The following is a 22555-nucleotide window of genomic DNA, read 5'->3' as shown; positions in this document are numbered from 1 at the left end:
CCTGTGTCCGTTCACCCTTTTTTTTTTTTTTTTTTATTAGTTCACGGGGAACTCTGAAGAAACTTATCAGTTTCATGGTTTGATCAATTTGGACAACCTAAAACAACACAAGTCTAAGGCATTTTTCATGCCAGCAATGCACCTTCTCTGTACAGACGCTTTGTCAACTGAGCTTTGGTAGACCACCAGCTAAAGTTTTGAATAACTAATGAGGCGGATGTGATTTCACGTGAAACCCAGCAATTTCAGCTGACTTTGGGCGAGAAGCGGAGTACACTCTGGATGGATCTTCAATCTATCGGAGGGATAACGCAGAGACAAACAGCCATTTACACTCACAACATCTTTGAGCAATTAGAGTAGCCAATTGACCTAATCTGCATGTCTTTGGACTGTTGGAGGAAACCGGAGCACCTGGAGAAAACCCATGTAGGTACAGGAGAACATGCAAACTCCACACAGAAACTGCACCAATGTGCTGCATGTAGTGTGGATCACCTGCCATTTTCATGCACAACAGTTTCTACAATTTATAGAGAATAGTGTGAAAAACAATCATCCAATGAGTGGTAGTTCTGTATGCGGAAACACCTTGTTCAAAGCAGAATGAGCAGATGGGATTGACAGGATGATGCGAAAATTTTTACCAACCTTCATCTGTCCAGTTTTAGTAAATCTGTGCCCACTGTGGCCTCAGATATCTGTTCTTGGCTGACAGGTGTTCCACATGAAGTCATATTTCACAAATTCATGTATCATATTACTACTACTACTATGTCGACATCAGTCGGGAAAAATAGTGGACTCTCCCCTCCTCTCTATCCATCATTAGGGTCCTCAATTCAATGGTGTCGACTATTCCAGCATCTTCTTTGAGGAAATCCACCATTGCTTTGAGTAGCCGCCCAGGGCCTCATTTGCCATGTGTAGGCTCCCATAATACTGTTACAGATGCTGGATGTCGGAGACAGTGGCCGGCTAGCCTGAGACGCGTTGCTGCTATTTTGTCTGAGACCTCTTGGAAGATCTCCATACAGTTCTTGATTGGTGATGCATTGCTGCCAGTTGATATTATGAATGGCCCTAAGCATTCTTGTATAACATCCGTCTAGGGACTTGTATCATATCGGTAAGTCTGAAATCTCTTACTGCCCTCTCTATGCGTATCTAAATCGTAAAACGAATATTAAATAGCCCATATAACAGGATTACAAGGTTGACCTATCAATCTTTATATGGTAGCATAATGATAAGTACCAATGTTAGCATTAATCTGAACAAGGGTAGCATATTTGATTGAACTGTCAAATCTAATAAGTCTTTTGAGTCGTTAACATGCTTTGTTTGCTGCATGCAGCATCGGACAGACTTATTGCATTAGACAGTAGTGTCTGCTGGAGCACTAACAATGCTTTTAAGCTGAGATTTCGTCATCAATCATCTGCATAGTCTGTGTTTGCTCTGATCCTAATTTATCATTTATTTTCTTGTGGTAATTCGAAAGAGTCAAGGAACATGAATCTGCAGGGTTGAGAAGATGGCCATGGATAATTACATTTCATTACTGCTCTGACACAGACCGAGTCACTGTTGCATCCACCCTCATCCCTCCCTCTTTGTCTTGTCAGTGCACATTTCAATGGAAATGCAATTTAGCTGCTAATCTCCAAGCATGTGCATCAAGGGCTTCAGAGCAGTGGTTTTCAGTCTGTGGCCGGAGATGTTAGTGTGGAGAAACCATCAGTGTAATCAACTTGAAAATAATCAGTGATAATCAACAAAAGTTTTATTACTAGCCAACTTGAAATGTTTAGCTGAATAGTTATTTGAGTCAGGATAACATAGTGGTGCAGTGGGTAGTACTGCCACGTCAAAGCTACAGGGTTACTACCTGTTTGGACTTACGCACACTGTCCCCATGTACAGTACTGTGCAAAAGTCTTTGGCACATGCAAATAAATGCTGTAGAGCAAAGATGCCTTCAGAAATAATGAAATTAAATGTTTCTACATTTAAAAAATGCCATCAAGACCAGTAAGTAGTAACGCATGAAAAAAGTCGATATTTGGTGTGAGACGACCCTTTGCTTAAAAAAAAAAAAAAGCAGTCTCAGGTACAGTTAGTGCAGTTTTATAAGGAACTGAGCTGTAAGTTTTACTGAGCATCTTACAGAATCAGCCGCAGTTCTTCTGGACACCTAGTTGCACTTCCTTCTTATTTTTGCAGCAAAACCCAGCAGCCTTCATTATGTTTTTGTCTGAAAAGTGGTCCGTTATGGAATATGCTGCTTTCTTTACTGACATACAAACATTTTTCAGTCATATTAAATTTTGTGCCGGAAAACTAATGTTTGGAAATGTAAAGAAAACCTTTATTTGTCACATGCACACTTCAAGCACAGTGAAATTCATCCTCTGCATTTAACCCCTCTGAAGCAGTGAACACACGCACTCAGAGCAGTGGGCAGCCACACCAGAGCGCCCGGGGAGCAGTCAGGGATTAGGTACCTTGCTCAAGGGCACCAAGGGCCCAAGGCCGCCCCACATCAACCTAACTGCATGTCTTTGGACTGTGGGGGAAACCAAAGCACCCAGAGGAAACCCATACAGACACGGGTAGAACATGCAAACTCCACGCAGAAAGGCCCTCGCCAGCCGCTGGGTTCAAACCCGGAACCTTCTTGCTGTGAGGCGACCGTGCTAACCACTTGCACCACCGTGCCGCCCTAAACGTGACTCCGGTGGGACTCGATCCCCCAACCTTTGGATCACTCCGCTAGTGCTTAGAAGTCCAATGCGCTATCCATTGCGCCACGCAGCCACCTAAAGTGATTTTGTACTGGTTCCATCATGTCAAAGTCCCTCCCACACCAAGAACTGGTCTTCCCAGGCAGTCGCCTGTCCCAGTACTAACTAGCTCTTGAGGCGCATGGGTGCAGCGCCGATCTCCATTTCTATAGACCCTTTTCAGTCACGTGACCTTCGTAAACGCGACCACCATTTTGGACATGTAGCAGACTTCAGCTCGAATTGGTTTGAATGCAAGGAAGGCGACAAACGGAGAACATACAAGAAAAAGGAGCGAGATGCAGAAAACACTTTCGCTATCCAGCGACGTAGGGCATTTACAGGGCGAGCAGAGGGAGAAATAACAACAGTAACGACACATTAGCAACGCCGTACAGAAATAACGGTTTATGGCACAGACCCTTTCGGTTCTCGCTCATCTAGCTGCTACAATGACTGCTTAGACTGCAACAATAATACCTAACACACATTTAAGTATCCGTCGTAAAGACGTGAAACTCGTCGAGTGACGAGTGTGTTCACTGATAAGCTAACACAATCTAAAAGTAGACATACCATCACACTGCCCTGGCGCTGTGTACAGTTTACCTTCTACGGTTTGTGCACTCACTAGTTGCCATTACTTTCTCCAACCGTTGTGACAGATTACAGGGAACGGCCTGGATTTAAGAGACAAATACATGTTCCTCTTATTTTGAACACTTATTTGTAGGCAGTGCTTAATTTGTAAAGTGGGAGGTCCGGAGCGCAGAGGATGAGCGGCTCCGGTGCGGAAAAAAAGAGGAGAGGGGAGGGGGGCGCGGCGCGGCGCGGCACTGCGCTTCTGGGCATGTTTTGTAATAACACTGCAAATTAAGTTCATCTGCAGATATTTTGTGGATGTCGTTTCATGAGAGAAATCACCAACAAGACATATCAAAATCAGACATTAACACTAAATAAACTTGCATTTTTTTATTTAATTATTATTATTATTATTTTTTTTTTGTTACATAGTCAAAAGAGGTGTCGGATCACTGGATCCAGTGTAAATAGCTGCCGGAGCCAACGCCCGAGGTTCCGGAGCGCGCTCCGGCTTGCTCCCCCTCAAATTAAGCGCTGTTTGTAGGACACTGCCTCTGATCTGTCCTACAGTCTACCAACAGCAAAGGAACACAACGCTAACTAATAGCTACTACAGAAGAACAAAGAGGTTACAATGGGTTATTTTAGCCTATTTGGTTACACACTCGCCGCCACAGAATATTAACAGCAATGTAATGCCTTTTCTGGCTAATTGTATTCGTCTTACCTCCAACAAAGTGGTCATTGCACAAGCGTTGGTGTGCCGCTATCCATCTTCTCCGTCGGTCAGCATCTACCGGGATCCGATAAAATGATAACCCTTGCCTTGTTTGTTGATGGTTACTACATCCAGGTGCACAACAATATAGTGGCATGATGGAAGTCTTGCTGAAAATAAACACTTTCTTTGCTGCCGTTCCTCAATGTTGGCTGTGGTAAACTACTGGTAGTACACGTCCAAAATGGCGGCCGCGTTTGTCGTGACGTCACGTGAAAAGGGTCCATAGCCCTTGGCCTCTCCCCTGTTACTGTATATAGCTAGGGTTACAATGGGGGGCTGGCCCTCTAATAACCGTGAAAGTCTGACTCCCTAATTGCATCTGTATTGCAGTGTGCTTTGCCAGATGGCAGTAGGTACCATTTTTATGAAGGTCTTTGGTGTGACCCGACTGCGAGTAGAACTCATGATCTCCTGGTCAAGAGGCGGACATGCTAACCACTAGGCCAACTAGTGTTCTATAATGTAGATGCCATGAAATAAAAATCTATAACAAGATCTTTGCACAGTACTGTACATGTCAGTTTCTTCTGGGTTCTGTGGTTTCTTCCCACTTCCCCAAAGACATGCCAGTAGGTGGAGTGGCTATGCTAAATTGCCCCAAAGTGTGAATGTATTATATGTATACGTGGTGGCCTGTGATCAACTGGTAACCCATCCAGTGTGTGTTCACACCTAGTGCTCAGTGTTCCTAAAATAGGTTCCAGATCCTCCATGACCCTGTGAGAGGAATCAGTGTGAGGTCTTTGTGAAGCCTTGCACAGCCTCAGTTCTTTGACTTCCAGTGTCATTAAATATTACCTCAGTTATAACTCAAATTGCAAGTTGACTCAAGTTGTTACCTGACTCACGTTTATCAGCCAGGTAGATTCCATCCTGTAAATGTACTGTGGAAGGTTTTATGTTTGGTTGTATCAGTCAACAAGTGTAAAAAGATTCAGAATTTCTCTTTTAAAATTTCGACAGACATTAAAACCTCTGTACTGACAGCACCGCATTTATGATAAGATTAAAAAATGATGTGGTTAAATAGCTTATTTGAGGAAGTGTTACCCAATGATGAAGAAAATGATCTTTGTCATTTGGAACATTGCATTTGTTTCTGGTCAGGCATGTTCAACCGCACAGCCTTTATTAGTAGATTAAAAGATAATTATCTATAATATGTTAATTTGCTGTTGTTCTGCTTCTGTAGTTCTGTTTCTGTCAATAAATTGATTATATTTGAGGGCATACATGTTTGGAATGCTGTCATGCTGGTTTTGATGCATTTGGTTGAGGTTTAAAAAAAACGCATCATGAGGATTTATGTTTTACTGTCGTGGCTGTGGAGTGCAAAATCTCACAATCAATCAATAAGAGAAGTTTTACTTTTTAAAACCTGTGGCTCCACCAAGGTGTGTTGATTTGAGTTACTTTATTGGTTAAGCAGGTGTCAAAACAAGCTCACAAAAATGGAGCATGGTATAACTCAGTGATAAAACCAGACACACTAGGGTCTAATCTATTGTAAAGTAACAGACAAATATGCAAGATTTCAAAAGTAGGAAGAAGACAATGCTTTTGAAAGAAAGGAACAAAAAGAACTAACCATCATATAAACACATTACATACCAGCGAATGTCGCTAGTTAACTCTAGATTGTATGCTCGGTCAATTTGGTTGAAAATGGCTGTTTTGAAGCTGAAAATCCAAAGTGATACATCATGAACCATCAGTACTTCCTCCAAAGACACACCCCTAAAGCACATGCATGAGCTTGAACTATAACATAGATTATGCTTGTGCAAAAGAGGGCAAGCTGTATGAATTGACCGGCCACATGACTGACAGGCAAGTATGTCTCTTTTTTTCTGATTAGATGACTATTGGTTGTCCACGAAATTTGGTTTTCTTTTATGTTTACATAGCCTGGGGCACCATGGAGATCAGATTTGTTCCTTCTGAGCAGATATGTCATTGATGGCTCTAATGACGCTGAGCTAAAAGTTACAAAACGGATTAAAACACCTGTAACAACTACCGGTATAAACTCTTCATAATGAACCACGGGGGGAAAAATAGATAAAATACACTTGATCAGTGTCAGATGGCTAACTTTACTGAGTCACAACTTTTGGTAGATTACAGCTAGATGATTAATATAGTAAACTAATTCAAATACACCAAAGTCAATACAGATAATATAGAGAGAACATTATTTAACCAGCAAACATACTGTATAGGGCGGCACGGTGGTGTAGTGGTTAGCGCTGTCGCCTCACAGCAAGAAGGTCCTGGGTTTGAGCCCCGGGGCCGGCGAGGGCCTTTCTGTGTGGAGTTTGCATGTTCTCCCCGCGTCCGCGTGGGTTTCCTCCGGGTCTTCCGGTTTCCCCCGCAGTCCAAAGACATGCAGGTTAGGTTAACTGGTGACTCTAAATTGACCGTAGGTGTGAATGTGAGTGTGAATGGTTGTCTGTGTCTATGTGTCAGCCCTGTGATGACCTGGCGACTTGTCCAGGGTGTACCCCGCCTTTCGCCCGTAGTCAGCTGGGATAGGCTCCAGCTTGCCTGCGACCCTGTAGAAGGATAAAGCAGCTAGAGATAATGAGATGAGACATACTGTATAGGTTTTTGGTTTTTTCCCATATTTTATAGAGGTGATGCTGTTGAATGCTAGAACAGTGAATAAAATGCAGACAGGTGGCTTGTTGTAAAATGGTCGATTTATATTGACTATGCTTTCATGTCATTACTGTAGTGTAGGTCCATTATTTTACTTGTAAATAATGCCACCTTTCTCATTTGTACATATATAAAATGTTGTAAACAAAGAACATGTTCAATCCATCAACAGTTATCAACAACAGGAAACTATGACCATGTAAGGAAATAGACAGATGGTGCTGCAGAAGGCTCGGTCAAAAGGGACGGACTCAGTTTGGAAGTGATTGTGTGTTTTTTCTGCCATTTTGTACTTACAGTATTAGTGTTTTTATAGTGAGAGAACTTAATTTCATCCTCTGTTGTAAAGTCCCCTGCACAGAAGACAGCAAGGGAAATTTTTTTAGTGATATTTATACTAAGCTAAGCCATTTTCACTTCTGTGTTAACCATTCGAAACTTCCTGAGAGTCATTCTGAATGTAGCAAACACCATCATCGTTATATTGCTTTACGTGCAATGTTCTCATATTTCCCAGTTGTCAGCTGTCTGACACTTTTTTCTGTGCTGTCATGAGTTTGTGTTGTGGGAGACGCTTCGACAGTGCAGTTGATTTGTGATTGTAGGTTAAGCACATGGTAACATCCTGATCTTTGTGTTTTAAGGACCACTACTGTGGAATCTGTTCTCTAGTGCTACGTGCATTTTGGTGATGTGCTTGCTTCATCTAGCCTTATTTACATGAAGGGCTGACTGCAGTGAGTACATGGTGTCAGTCTTAAACGTTTGCTTTCAGTACCTCCATAGAGACAGCAGGCATCAGCTCTAGTATGTATCGGATGTGTGTGAAGATGGACCAGGCTCAGAGATGAACAGCACCAAGTATCAACAGTTGGGGAGAAAATGGATGCAGTTAGGTAATGACCCACATGTTCCCATATTGTTGAACCTTCTCTGGACTTTTAGCAGCAGATGATCATGGAATGAATATCTACTCTAAATAATTAATGTATAGAGTATATGACTCAAGATTGTGTTACTGTTAACCCCATTCATATCCTGTGTACATACTGTCCCAAGTGACCACACATCATTTGGAAACCGTTTAGAATGAAGTTTTGCTTTGTTGAGCGTCACATGTATGGTGAAATATCAAGCTCAGAGAATCATAAAGACCTTTGATTGTATAAAGATGAATAGAATTAATCTAGAAAAATGGGCTAAATTTAAATTATGTAAAATTAGTGGATATTTTGTATGATTTATTTGTCGCATACAAAGCATTATACAGAGTACGATCTCTTTATAGATTATTAATTGTGCAGCATATTATGAGATAGATATATAGTTAAAAAACAAAAAAAGAAGAACAAGATGATGATGATGATGATGATGATGAAGTAGTACAATATAGTTGGCTAACAAGACAAGTGGGACACTGTACTATTAAAACAAGAAGACAAGACACACCAGTGCAATATACGTAATTGAACTGTCTCAGTTTCTCATATTTAAATAATATTGGCTGGCTTTTTTTTCATGGTATATCAAATATATTCCATTCAGCTAGCATGATACTGAATTAATCGAAGATGAGTTCAATACCATGCTAGCTGAAAGGAATATATCTGATATACCATGAAAAAAAAAAGCCAGCCAATATTATTATTATTATTATTATTATTATTATACATACACATTCATGTGTTCAACACGTCTTTCTCTTTCAAAATTCTCTCAAAATCTTCCGTATTTAATGAAGCAAACCTGGTGGCCATGTTTGTTTACAAATTGTCACAGTCGCTCACTAGCATGGAAGTTTTACTTCTCCAACGTGTGATGTCATGTTGTCTTGACAACCATGCAGTATCGTAAACCACATTCAATGCTCATTCTCCATTGGGTAGAGTGACGTAATACACACAGGATAAGCGATATGTGAACAATATTGAATGCTGTCGAACCAAATGAGAATCACTTTTATTGCCAGGTATGTGGACACACACGAGGAATTCGACTCCGGTTTCACTTAGCTCTCATAGTACAAAACAGATAAAAAGCGTATACACCAAACAAACAAACAAACAAACAAAAAAATAATAATAAAAAAATGGTGCAATAGGTGCATAGTGCAAAGTAATCCAGGTAAGTCAAGTATGAAATAGATAAATATAAAGTATACAGTGTGCACAGAATGACAGTATGAGTGTGCAGATATTTTACAAGTGATATTACTGATATATGAATCTGGATTTTAGCTGTTCATCACAGAAAGGATTTTCCCTTTTGGTGCAATATGGTGCAAAGTGCAAAGATGAAATAGTAAATATAAATAAGTATAAATATAAGTAACAGTGAGTACAGAATGACAGTATGAGTGTGCAGATATTTTGCAAGTGATATTACTGATATATGAATCTGGATTTTAGCTGTTCATCACAGAGACAGCCTGAGGGGAAAAAACTATTCTTGTGTCTGGTTGTTTTTGCATACAGTGATGTATATCGCCTCCCTGAGGGGAGAAGATTAAACAGATTGTGACCAGGGTGTGATGGGTCTGCAGAGATGTTACCTGCCCGTTTCCTGACTCTGGACAGGTACAGGTCTTGGATGGAGGGCAGGTTGACACCAATAATTTTCTCTGCAGATCTTATTGTCCGTTGCAGTCTGTTCTTATCCTGCTTGGTGACTGATCCAAACCAAACAGTGATGGAAGAGCAAAGAACAGACTGAATGATGGCAGAATAGAATTGTATCAGCAGCTCCTTAGGCAGGTTGAGCTTCCTGAGCTGGTGCAGAAAGTACAACCTCTGCTGGGCCTTTTTGATGAAAGTGACGGTGTTGGTCTCCCACTTCAAGTCCCGAGAGATTGTGGAACCTAGAAACCTGAAGCTTTCAACAGCAGTCACACTCACTACGCTTACATGCACATAGAGAGAATCGAATTTCTGCCGTTGCTCAACTGAAATCGAAGTTCAAAATGCCATGTATACACCTTAATTCGGCTGAAATTGAACCGAACTTGATTTCTCGGAATCGAGCTACACGACCTAGTTTATGCGATTTCTGCCGAGCTACTTTGTGCATGTATACCCTATCGAGCTAGTTGTCGAGCTACTTCCGGAAGTGACGAGTGACGAGACCACAAGCAGGAAACACAACAGCCTCGGTCGACATGACAACAGTAGTAGCGAGCAGCAGAAGAGGTCAGGAGGAACAAACAAAGAAGAGAAAATGGCGATGTAGAGCTCTCTGAAGTGTGGGTGGAGCACAGAGGACGGCAGGACAAAGCTTCTGGTACTAATAGGCTTTTTATTGTCAGACTTTTCAGTTTAACAGCCTACTTTTATTCTTGAGAGAAAAACACACACGCGCGCGCTGTGTTCTAGTCCCGGGATGAGCTGTCCCCTCTGCTCTCCCTCTGCCTCCTTAAATAGGGCGCGGTTACTGGGAAGACACACAAACACAGGTTAATTACCGTCAGGTGAAGTGATTCTGCCACTCACCTTCCCTGGCTCCACCCTCCTGTCACAGACTGGCGCTTGACCACACCCCCACTGCCACAGGCAAGCAGAAACGTGCACTTCTGGAGCAATGAGGAGTTCATGCTCATTCAGCTTAAGGAGTTGAATATATTAAAATTCATGGATGGAAGAAAAACGCGCAATGGAGAACACAGAACTGATAACTTTGTTTACACTCTTGAATAACTATTCTTCATGACGACAACCGGAAGTGTACCAACACGATGGGGTGTGTTGCGCCACCTGTGGCTCGGGTGCACAAAGCACCTCACACAATAGCCCGATTTCTTTGTGTGCATGTAGGATTGGATTTCTCTGGCACCCCTGCTGGGGCCTTCAGCTCGATTACCGACAGCAGCTCGATTTGGATGTGCATGTAAACGTAGTCACTGTTGTTGGTGATGGTGATGGGCAGCAGACTGTGGGGGGCTCCTCCTAAAGTCCACTGTCATCTCCACAGTTTTGAGCGTGTTCAGTTCCAGATTGTTCTGACCGCACCACCAGACCAGTTGTTCAACCTCCCGTCTGTATGCAGACTCGTCACCATCTCGCTAGAAGGGAATAGAACACGTTTTTATTCCATCGAAAAAGTGTCCTGTATGTACACTACTGTTCAAAAGTTTGGGGTCACCCAGACAATTTTGTGTTTTCCATGAAAAGTCACACTTTTATTTACCACCATAAGTTGTAAAATGAATAGAAAATATAGTCAAGACATTTTTCTGGCCATTTTGAGCATTTAATCGACCCCACAAATGTGATGCTCCAGAAACTCAATCTGCTCAAAGGAAGGTCAGTTTTATAGCTTCTCTAAAGAGCTCAACTGTTTTCAGCTGTGCTAACATGATTGTACAAGGGTTTTCTAATCATCCATTAGCCTTCTGAGGCAATGAGCAAACACATTGTACCATTAGAACACTGGAGTGAGAGTTGCTGGAAATGGGCCTCTATACACCTATGGAGATATTGCACCAAAAACCAGACATTTGCAGCTAGAATAGTCATTTACCACATTAGCAATGTATAGAGTGTATTTCTGATTAGTTTAAAGTGCTTTTCTTTCAAAAATAAGGAAATTTCAAAGTGACCCCAAACTTTTGAACGGTAGTGTATAATAATGGATCATCTTGTCTATATCGTATTCACCCTGAAACAGTTACCTGTATATAACACTGCTTGTCTATTATGTCGATGGTAGCTATTGAGCTCTGGTTGTTTGAGCTACAAAAAATGCTTAATATCTTTCTGTAGAATGACAGAGTGGTTGGAGTCAGAGCCCAATCAGGTGTGTCTGTGATAATTAATGATATTAACATCTAGAAAGTAAATATTTAAGAATCAGGAAAATGTTGAGTTGGGTTTAATAGACAATAAGCACACACTTTTTTATTAAAAATTATGAAAGCCAGTTTCGGTAAGTGATATTTCAGTTTGGACTTATGACTAATACAGACAGAGACAGGAGAACAGAGAATGTGTGTCAGGAAGAGGGAAGTTGGATTAACGCACACACACCATGTCCTGATCAGCAGTTCCTGCATACACCAGCTAACACAGACCATGAAGCCCATTTAGAGGAAGGAAGCAAATAGCAAAGACCCCTTCTGTTTCTCCTCCGCTGAATTATTGACAGTAATCATTCAGGCATTTAATGGTCAGGCCAGAGTAGAATTCATTTGAGTGGTGGTGGGGATAAATAATTCATCATGGGTAAGGGCAGATCTGAGCGTGTGTAAGAGGTCCCTCTTCTCCAGCTGCCTCTGCATAATGAGAGTGGGAGGGGCTCGGGAAAATGTGCAGCTCAGTGCAGTGGGCCAGTGGAACATGAGAGAGAGAGAGAGAGAGAGAGAGATGCTGGCTAGAGCCGGTGGATGAGGTGCAACAGGGCGAGGCAGTCGAGGAGAGACTAGTGAAGATCCAAACATGTGGATGGGAGAGTGCACAGCTGTCCAGCGATGAGCACCATGCTGAGCCCCAAGATCAGACAGACGAGGCGAGGTAAGCACTGCACTGCTTCTCTCTGTCCACTCCCATCCCTTCAGCCTCTCCACTTTGCACTGCCTCCTGTGCTCTCAGCATCCTCCTTTCATCTCATGTCTCTTGATGCTTTTGTATAGCCACTTGGATAATACTACTCTGTTGCTTAGTAACCTGTTTCATGTGATGAGCAAGAATATTGACCTAAATGATTTCCTGTTCCATGTCACTTGCCTTATCGAGTATCTGAAGGTTCACACTCTTTATGAGCTGACATAAATGTGTGGGTGGCATGACGGAGACAAGTCATGACTTAATGATGCAGCATGATATTTCTGACTCATGCTCCTTATGACAGTAAGCAGAAGTCTTATAATGTCCCCTGCCATGTTGACATGGGTGGTGTCATCAACGCTGTATGCTTAATTCAGCTGTTGGTTCTGCTGCAAAGTTTATTATGGTTGTATTGCAGATCCTATTCTTAGTTCTGGGGTACACTGTAGTTTTAGTACTCAGGCACGGAGGTCTTACACATAATAAATCATAACAGCGCCTTTAGGACTGTTACAACAGCCGCTCGTGTTCTGCTCATATCGCAGGATGGCTAAATACAGTTGGAAATCTTAATATGGACCGTGTGCAGTGACTGGTCCAGTGTGCATCTGGAGAGAGAGTGCATGGTCCTGCGCTGAGCATTTGTCTCTTGAAAGCAGGTTAAAGGCGTGGTGCTTGTCTGTTTCAGCACTAATGCGTTCTGGCTGTAAAAAGCTATTTGTGGATTGATCGCCCTGCCTGCTGTGCAACATAATACAGGCGCAGAGAACTGAACCACACTGCTTTCTTGCTTACCTCTGCCTCTGTCATCCTGCATATGGAGCATGTCACGTTTGATGAGTGTTCTGGCTTTACCTGCCATGTTAGACAATCCACCAGCATGTTTTTCTCATGTTGAGCAAAGACACGAGTTATTTTTTGCTCTATGGTGATTTATTACAATTGGAGCTCGGCCAGTCAAAGATCAGCTGTCAGACTATCAGAGTACCAGAGTAGTGTGTGTGTGTGTGTGTGTGTGTTTCTAACTGAACATCAGCATTTTCACACTACTAGCATTGCTTATAATTAGATCATTTTCATTAACTCATGGTATAATAATGACACAGGCAAACTTTGTGGCTGCTAATGAGACGCACGGTGGTGTAGTGGTTAGCGCTGTCGCCTCACAGCAAGAAGGTCCGGGTTCGAGCCCTGTGGCCGACGAGGGCCTTTCTGTGCAGAGTTTGTGTGTTCTCCCCGTGTCCGCGTGGGTTTCCTCCGGGTGCTCCGGTTTCCCCCACAGTCCAAAGACATGCAGGTTAGGTTAACTGGTGACTCTAAATTGACCATAGGTGTGAGTGTGAATGATTGTCTGTGTCTATGTGTCAGCCCTGTGATGACCTGGCGACTTGTCCAGGGTGTACCCCGCCTTTCGCCCGTAGTCAGCTGGGATAGGCTCCAGCTTGCCTGCGACCCTGTAGAACAGGATAAAGCGGCTACAGATAATGAGATGAGATATGTGAAGGGGGGCAGTACGGTGGTGTAGTGGTTAGCACTGTCACCTCACAGCAAGAAGGTTCTGGGTTCGAGCCCAGTGGCTGACGGGGGTCTTCCTGTGTGGAGTTTGCATGTTCTCCCCGTGTCTGTGTGGGTTTCCTCCGGGTGCTCCGGTTTCCCCCACAGTCCAAAGACATGCAGGTTAGGCTAATTGGTGGCTCTAAATTGACCGTAGGTGTGAATGTGAGTGTGAATGGTTGTTTGTCTCTATGTGTCAGCCCTGTGATAACCTGGCGACTTGTCCAGGGTGTACCCCGTCTCTTGCCCATACTGTAGTCAGTTGGGATAGGCTCCAGCTTGCCTGCGACCCTGCACAGGATAAGCGGTTATGGATAATGGATGGATGGATATGTGAAGGGATTAAATTGTTTGTTTGTTTTGAGAAGAAAAGGAAGCCATATGGGTGGTGCAGTAGTTCACACTGTGCTTAACAGCAAGAAGGTTCCAGGCTTGAACCTTGCAGCTGACTGGGGCCTTTCTGTGTAGAGTTTGCATGTTCTCCCGTTAGCTGCATGGGTTTATTCCAGGTACTCCAGTTTCCTCCCACAGTCCAAAGACATATGGATTAGATCAGCTGGCTACTCTAAATTACCCATAGGTGTGAATGTGAGTGTGAATTGGTGTTTGTCTCTGTGTTAGCCCTGCGATAAATTGGTGACCTGCCTGGTTTGTACCCTGCCTCTCGCCCAAAGTCAGCTGAGATTGGCTCCAGATTCCTCTGTGATTTTGATGGATAAGCAGTATAGATAATGGATGGATGGATGGACCGAAGCCACATTTGCATTTCTATGACATGCAATTATAGTTTGCATTTATTCAGCAATTATATTGCTCAGGCACACTCATCCGCATGTTTTACAGCAGTTCTTTAATGATTTGATTAATTGCCCTAAAACACATGTGGCTGAGTGCCATCTCAAATGGAGGCAGCTGTCAACTACTGATGAATTTGAGTGTGGAGCCATTCAGTCACTAGATCCACTCATTATATTCTCTCAGTGTTATTGGACTACTGGACAGAAGCTCTTGCCATTAACTATATGCTGTTTAACGTAGCCACACAGACATTTGTGTACATGCCTGAGATAAGATTTACTGCCCGTCATGAATGCTGGACCACCATGTAAGATCTTTACCCCCAGAGTTTTCTCCTGCAAAATGCATGAGTCAGATGCATTTCCCAGCATGCCCATTCCCTGACAGGAATTGAGACAATTGATTTGCTTTGCTTCAGCATTGTTGTCACTATGATCATCATGGACAGACTGACTATGAAGCTTATATGCTTCAGAACCTGCCAGAATGTGTTACCTCTGGTAAGAAGGAATGAGAGCAGGACCAAGCCCAGCGCCATGCAGTATTCATTATCATGCTGTTCTTCATCCCATCCTCAAGGTGTCCTCATAAAATGATGATAAGATAGTCCAAACGCCCCCCCCCCCCCCCCCCCCCCCCCCCAATAACATCTTTCCCTCTGGTGGGCTATTTATGTTTTATCTGACTGATTAATACAGGAACGAATTAATTGTTAAATTAATACTTAAACATAAAATATTCATGTCATATTAAAGTCAGGGAGGGACAAAGAGGATAGTTTGAGGTCAGACACAAAAATGAATTCCCATAGTCCTAAAATGAGTGTTCATAAAATATACATAGGTCTCATAAATCTTCCCTTATTTTTAAATCATTTGGCAATGAGCAGAAACGTGGTTAATGGAAGAAAGTATGGTGATGCATCCAGCTTCTTCATGGCAAACTGTTAAAATCGTTAAGCTTCAGCTTTAAATCTGTATTACCTGGCCTTTAAATTTTACTGTTAACAGTGGGTCTGTTCATGGCGGTTTGTGTTTTAAGGAGTGAATGATTTTAGGAGCACCCCCTCCCTCCTCCTCCTCCTCCTCCTCCTCTTCTTTGCTCCCCTTGGGCTAAGTAGCCTACACTAACACTGATGAGGCTTCCATTACCCACAGTGATTTAATGAGATTCTGGCAGTGTCTGCCATCCTCCTTCAGATAAATGGACTCGGGAATGGATTGTCCATTATGGTCGGAGACCACAAGACGCAATTGTGACTTTGCAAACAAGACGCATAAAAAGGCAGGAAGGCAAAAGTGCATGGCTGGACCTAAGAGTAGCAGAGCTCGTTTCGTTTTTGAGTAATGTTGAAAAAGAAACCTGATAGCATTCTGAAGTGTTGATATCCGAGGCCTGTTGCTCCCAGGTGAAGGAGATGAAAGACATGAGGATTTATTTTATTACTCTCAATCTTCATGTGAATGATGTACTTTGTCCTTGAACTGGTCAGCTACTGCTGTTCGTATTACATATGAAACGTGTCTTTTTCATATCTTGTTCAATAGCCTGCTTTAATCATTATGGCACACTTTTCTAACTGAGTTAAGATTCATAATAGTCTTTAAGGGGAAGACCTATTCTTGCTGGTTGATGATGATGATGATGATAAAAATACATGCATTGCTGAATATATTAAAGGTTCTGACTGCAAAGTTGAATTCTGGGCAAAATGTTCTATTTCTATAGCTGGTGAAGTTTCGAGATGTTTCGCTGCTGTACACACCGTGTATCCTGTGGGTAAATGTTTTGCTGAAATAAAATACACCCTGCATTTTACAATTCCGGAGATTGCTGAAGCAAGTGAGCGATAATATCACGTGACCACCATGGGGTGTGTTTGACCAACTTTTAACCAAAACAAGTCTGTGTAGGAGGCAGCATGGTGGTGTAGTGGTTAGCGCTGTCCCCTCACAGCAAAAAGGTCCGGGTTCGAGCCCCATGGCCGGCGAGGGCCTTTCTGTGTGGAGTTTGCATGTTCTCCCCGTGTCCGCGTGGGTTTCCTCCGGGTGCTCCAGTTTCCCCCACAGTCCAAAGACATGCAGGTTAGGTTAACTGGTGACTCTAAATTGACCGTAGGTGTGAATGTGAGTGTGAATGGTTGTCTGTGTCTATGTGTTAGCCCTGTGATGATCTGGCGACTTGTCCAGGGTGTACCCCGCCTTTTGCCCATAGTCAGCTGGGATAGGCTCCAGCTTGCCTGCGACCCTGTAGGACAGGATAAAGTGGCTAGAGATAATGAGATGAGATGAGAAGTCTGTGTAGGCAAACATGGTGGGATTGGCTCTCCCACCAGCTAAAAGCCGGTAGGAAAGGAAAACCTGCCTAGTTGAGTGCAACTGCAAGATAGAGTAAGGTTAGTTGGCATCATTTTTCTGGACAGATAACAAAATCACTCTAGCTAGTGCTTAGGCCAAAAAAAAAGTGTGTTTCCGGTAACATGAAATACTAAAATAAGGTCGGTAGGTAGGAAAAAGTTTTTTTTTTTCTTAATTTTTTTTTATTTTGTTCGAAAAAATTAACACAAGTAAACATCTTACAAAATAGTATTTTGGCACAGAATCCTTTATACCACACATCATAATAAGTGTTTTAAATCTTTAAACGAATAAAAAAAATATCGTGAGAGTTCGAGTTATGATCTACGGAAGCGATATTTCATGATATTTTCATGTAATAACGTGAAAACACCTTATCAAGAAATAACGTGAAAATAACGTCCTAGGCTAGGCTACTTCCGTTAAAAGCAGACGGCCTAGCCTAGCCTACTGTAGAACTTGGGTCGAGCAAAAACACCGAGCACAAACATGGCTGAATCCTGAATGACTCCTATTTGTATAAATAGGGGACTACATAGGCAGTAAAATGTAGTGTTTTTCCCTGCCATGGAAGTGCACTTGTATACTGAACAGGAAGCAATTTGCATTACAGCCTTGAATGAGGATTCAAAATGGCGGCTCGGCTCAGTTTTCCCTTCCTCCTTCAGTATACAAGTGGCGCTTCCATGTTTATGCAGGAGGGCTGATAGAAGTGGCGAAACATTTTACTTTTTATCGTTTCTTTCACAACTTGAATGCGTTGAAACAAAAAATTATGACAAACTAACGCCGCTTACACTAAAAGATCGAGGGAAATTTGTAATAAAAACTTTACAGTCGGCAATTTCGACGCGGAAATTCTCGATCGGTCGGGTTACCGGAAACACACTATTTTTTTTATTTGGTCTTAGCTATCTTAGCTTTCGAATGCATGAGCTCGACTCCACGGTAGCGAATATGGAGTTATACACCAAATGTTTTAATCTTACAGAGAAAGAAACAATAACACAAAAGCAGTAACAGAGAAAAGATATATTCTTCTTTTCTTTCACAGATCTATTTGCAAATCCATCCATCCATTATCTGTAGCCGCTTTATCCTGTTCTACAGGGTCGCAGGCAAGCTGGAGCCTATCCCAGCTGACTACGGGCGAAAGGCGGGGTACACCCTGGACAAGTCGCCAGGTCATCACAGGGCTGACACATAGACACAGACAACCATTCACATTCACACCTACGGTCAATTTAGAGCCACCATTTAGCCTAACCTGCATGTCTTTGGACCAGGGCTTTGAACCAGAATTTTTTTCCTATTGGTTCGTTCCGAACAGAAACGGAATTTTAACGTTTCCGGTTTTGGGTTCCACCATTAAATAGACGTTCCCGAACCGGTTACAACAAAAAAATTTTGTTCCCGGAACGGTTAATTACGTTCCCTGTCAGCTGTTTAACAAATGGCTATAAAATTATGTCTCTGTCTCATCCAGCTTAAGCCAAATGTAGGCTAATTCTATTACAACCTTCATTAAATAAGACAAGAAATAATTCAAAACAATTATTATTTCAAATGTTGGCGATTTGGATTCTCAGTATGTCTTCCCATCGACACAAACAGAAAAAGTGCCAAAAATGAAAGAGAATTCGTTTAGTGTGTTACCAAAGGCTAGTCAGGCCCTATAGAGGGCTACCGCATGACGTCACTGCGCCGCGAGATTTTGTTAGGCGCCATATTGGAAGACCAAGTACATACATACATAAAACAAACTACACCTGAAATGTAGCCAGGGCCGGTTCTGCCCTAATCTGGACCCGGGTGCAACATCGCGCACCCCCCCCCAAAAAAAAAACAAAAAAACAAAAACAAAACACCAGTCTAAATCAGGACAACCATCACATAACTATAACTATAAACATTTTATATCAACTATTTTAACTAAATGGGCTATAATAAATAAGCCTGCAGGCAGCCACGGCGGGCTGCCTCAGAAAAGTAACCATTCAATGACACAACTGAAAGCCTGCAGCCACGGTGGGCTGCCTCAGAAAAGTAACCATTTGTCCTACCTTAAAACTCGTTTTGCATTTTCTGCCTCCTTTTTTGTATTTTCGACCCTCCGTTTATTTTCTTTCCTTTTCTGAAAACCCGATTTGTGTCCAGACATTTTGTTCTGCTACCAACGAACTAACTCGTCAGGTCTCGTCTCTCGAGCCCGCGATGATTCCCGTGGGAAAGGCAACAATTGATACATTTTTACAAACAGCCAATAAACAGCCAATAGGGAGGTTGCAACGTTCAGGCTCTTCTTTGCTCAGATACTCAGTAATGCACTTACTCACTTATTATCACGTGGAGATGTGATAGCAGTCCACCCTCCCGCTCTCTCCATTCAGTCAGCGAACGTCACACAGGAAGTGAACCCCAGCGGGTCATAGAAACTTGCGCAGGAGAAGAATGACTTTTTTATTTGTAGGCTATGGAAACTTTGAGGAATGAAATAAAAACCGGTATTAACCGGTTACCATTATTTTTAATAAGCGTTTCTGTTCCGGAACATAAAAAATAATAAAGTTTCTGGTTTCGTTTCTGTTCCATGTGAAATAGAAAAAGTTCCCGGTTTTCGTTTTCGTTCCTTGAACCGGTTCAAAGCCTTGCTTTGGACTGTGGGGGAAACCAGAGCACCCGGAGGAAACCCAAGTGGACAGCATGCAAACTCCACACAGAAAGGCCCTTGTCCGCTGGGCTTGAACCCAGAACTTTCTTGCTGTGAGGCGACAGTGCTAACCACGACACCATCGTGCTGACCTATTTGCAAATGTGAACCACAAATTACATCCCTGCGACTCAAAACTCTCCGAGGTCGATGCAGAGTTATGATGTTTTCTGCATTTCGTCATCTTGGTGTGATGCAGTTCCATAGTTATTCTAATTAGTTAAAGCTCCTTGCATTCTGCTATTTCCATAGGGCCATACTGTTTACCTCAAAAGGTAGGATATTTAGTTCCAAAATGGAGAAAAAGTGCCCCTCAGGACATCAAAATGATCACATCTCATCCGTATGATGATGTTCTTGCGAGAAACAGAAAAATGCCATGCACAATAAAAAAATGTGAAAATTTCAGATGACTTTGCAGTCGGCGGCACGGTGGTGTAGTGGTTAGCGCTGTCGCCTCACAGCAAGAAGGTCCGGGTTTGAGCCCCGTGGCCGGCGAGGGCCTTTCTGTGCGGAGTTTGCATGTTCTCCCCGTGTCTGCGTGGGTTTCCTCCGGGTGCTCCGGTTTCCTCCACAGTCCAAAGACATGCAGGTTAGGCTAATTGGTGACTCTAAATTGACCGTAGGTGTGAATAGTTGTCTGTGTCTATGTGTCAGCCCTGTGATGACCTGGCGACTTGTCCAGGGTGTACCCCGCCTTTCGCCCGTAGTCAGCTGGGATAGGCTCCAGCTTGCCTGCGACCCTGTAGAACAGGATAAAGCGGCTAGAGATAATGAGATGAGATGAGACTTTGCAGTCAGCACCTTTAACCAAACTGCAAATTTTCTGAAACAATTTGTATTATGCAGAAATAAACAACACGTGGTGGTCTCTGACCGTTATTTTTTGCTGATGTGATTAAAAAAAATGTACTAAAAAAAATTCAGCAACGTTTTCTGACTGGTTATCATTTTATGTCACACCTGTGTGTTTTTGTCCATGCAGCCAGGTCTAAGAGCATGGTGATGGGGGAGCTGACACGGGCCACGAGCCGTCCATCCTCCCCTAGCCTCCAGGAGAAAGTACTGAAGGCTGGCTGGCTGAAGAAACAGCGCAGCATCATGAAGAACTGGCAGTTGCGTTGGTTTGTGCTGAGAACTGACCATCTTTACTTCTACAAAGATGAAGAGGAAACCAAGCCACAGGTATCTCCTAAAGGCTACACTTATTATCGACCAGAGAGCACATGCACATTTTACTGTACTGCACAGTTTGGCAAGATTATGGAAATGTACTTTCAGAGTATTTTAAAAGTTAAAAAAAAAAGTGATTTATTAAATATATTTGTAAAACCCTTGTTCTTGTATCACAGCCATCTTTAAGAGCTGATTATCCTGCTCATAGATTTTCTCGGTGTATGCTATATTCACGTGTATACTGTATGTATTTCCATATGTTACTGATGTAAGCGTACTGACCTCTTACTTCATTTGCATGTGTGGTCAGTAACACTGACCTCGAAAATCAATATGTTTCTCGGTAATACTTTACTACAGGGTCCACAAATAAGCACATATTAAATTTTAAGTAATGCTTTGATTAGGATGAATTAAGACTTGCACCAAAGGACTCATGACGTAAATGACGCAACAGAAAAGTTCACCCTATAGTGGTATTTTCCCCTGAGTGTGTTCAGCTGTCCTGTGACCCTGAGTATTAGCAGTTTGTAAAGCAGTTTGTGGTGGCTAGCTTTGCTTTTGGAGGAAATATTCACCCTCCTCAGTCCATAGCTTTTGAATATTAGGGGTGAGCTCGTTAGTGGGCGGGAATTGGCAAAATGACCAAATTGGGAGCAAAATGGGGTAAAACAAAGTATTAAGAAATAATGATGTACATTAGTAGCCAAATGAATCATATACTGCAGAGCATTTTTTAACATAGTTACTGGGAGACCAAATGGTCTCCCAGTGGCCAGATTTGGTCTCCTAGTCAATGCCAAACCAGCTTCACTGGGAGACCAAATTTTAAACCAAGTTATGTCTTATCATTTGGTTCAATCAGTTCCAATTAATTAACCAAGTACCATGTAAGTATACATTTAACAAGGAAAACGAAGATCTATGTTATAAGATATACACACAAGATCATGAAAAACAAAACTAAAATTTGGTTACAGAGATGGCTGATGTCAGAATCCGATGTCATTACTGTGTAACTTTGAGTGTCTTTGACATAACATTTGTGCTTAGTAAATGCTCTTGATAGCTGTGTAGTCACTGTAGTGTGTTTGTCTGTATGGTGATTGGTGAACCATTTTGCATCACAGAATATGCCGCAGCGGTGCAGCCGCATGGACTCTGGGGCCTGTGATTGTATTGCCCAGACCAGTTGGTCTCCTAGTGGAAAATCCTTAAAAAATGCTCTGATATACTGTATGAATAATAATGATAATAGTTAAGTACTGACATTTTATTAACCCATTCTGTTAACTACTACTTTGATTTGAAGTATTAATTAACAATTATTCACCGATATTCACTGAGCCTGAGGCAGATAATTGTTTTAGTATTTATAATACCTAGGGCCAAATTACTCAATTCTGATTGGTCAATCAAGGAGGGCTTTTTTTTCCTTAACACGGGGCCGTATTTCTGAAATGCTATCGGCTAGTTCGTTGCTTGGTTACATTTACAAAAATTAGCAAATTTTGTCAACAAAATGGCTGCCTCTGCTTACTCAGCAATGCCGCGTTTCGCTATCTTTGACGAAGAAATGATAAACCAATTGAAAGCTGCAAGCAAAAATGAAA

At 42.4% G+C, this 22555-nt stretch overlaps 1 protein-coding gene across 3 annotated transcripts in view; it reads left to right on the top strand.

The window, feature by feature from the left end:
• The first annotated feature begins 5950 nt into the window (after window positions 1-5950).
• The window catches only part of arhgap22 (Rho GTPase activating protein 22), a 55267-nt gene continuing 38662 nt past the window's right edge, over window positions 5951-22555 (top strand). The window contains exons 1-3 of one of the 3 annotated variants that reach the window (XM_060925923.1): window positions 5951-5986; window positions 7589-7709; window positions 20752-20951. In XM_060925923.1, the coding sequence (XP_060781906.1) occupies window positions 7661-7709; window positions 20752-20951 (249 nt within the window). In that variant the 5' untranslated portion in view covers window positions 5951-5986; window positions 7589-7660. Of the gene's footprint in view, window positions 5987-7443; window positions 7710-12212; window positions 12315-20751; window positions 20952-22555 lie in introns of those variants that run through there. The other 2 variants (XM_060925922.1, XM_060925924.1) reach the window with 2 other exon arrangements.

This window comes from Neoarius graeffei, chromosome 7, assembly GCF_027579695.1.
Source record: "Neoarius graeffei isolate fNeoGra1 chromosome 7, fNeoGra1.pri, whole genome shotgun sequence".
NCBI classification, from domain to species: domain Eukaryota; kingdom Metazoa; phylum Chordata; class Actinopteri; order Siluriformes; family Ariidae; genus Neoarius; species Neoarius graeffei.
This window is presented reverse-complemented; position numbering and strand designations above follow the sequence as displayed.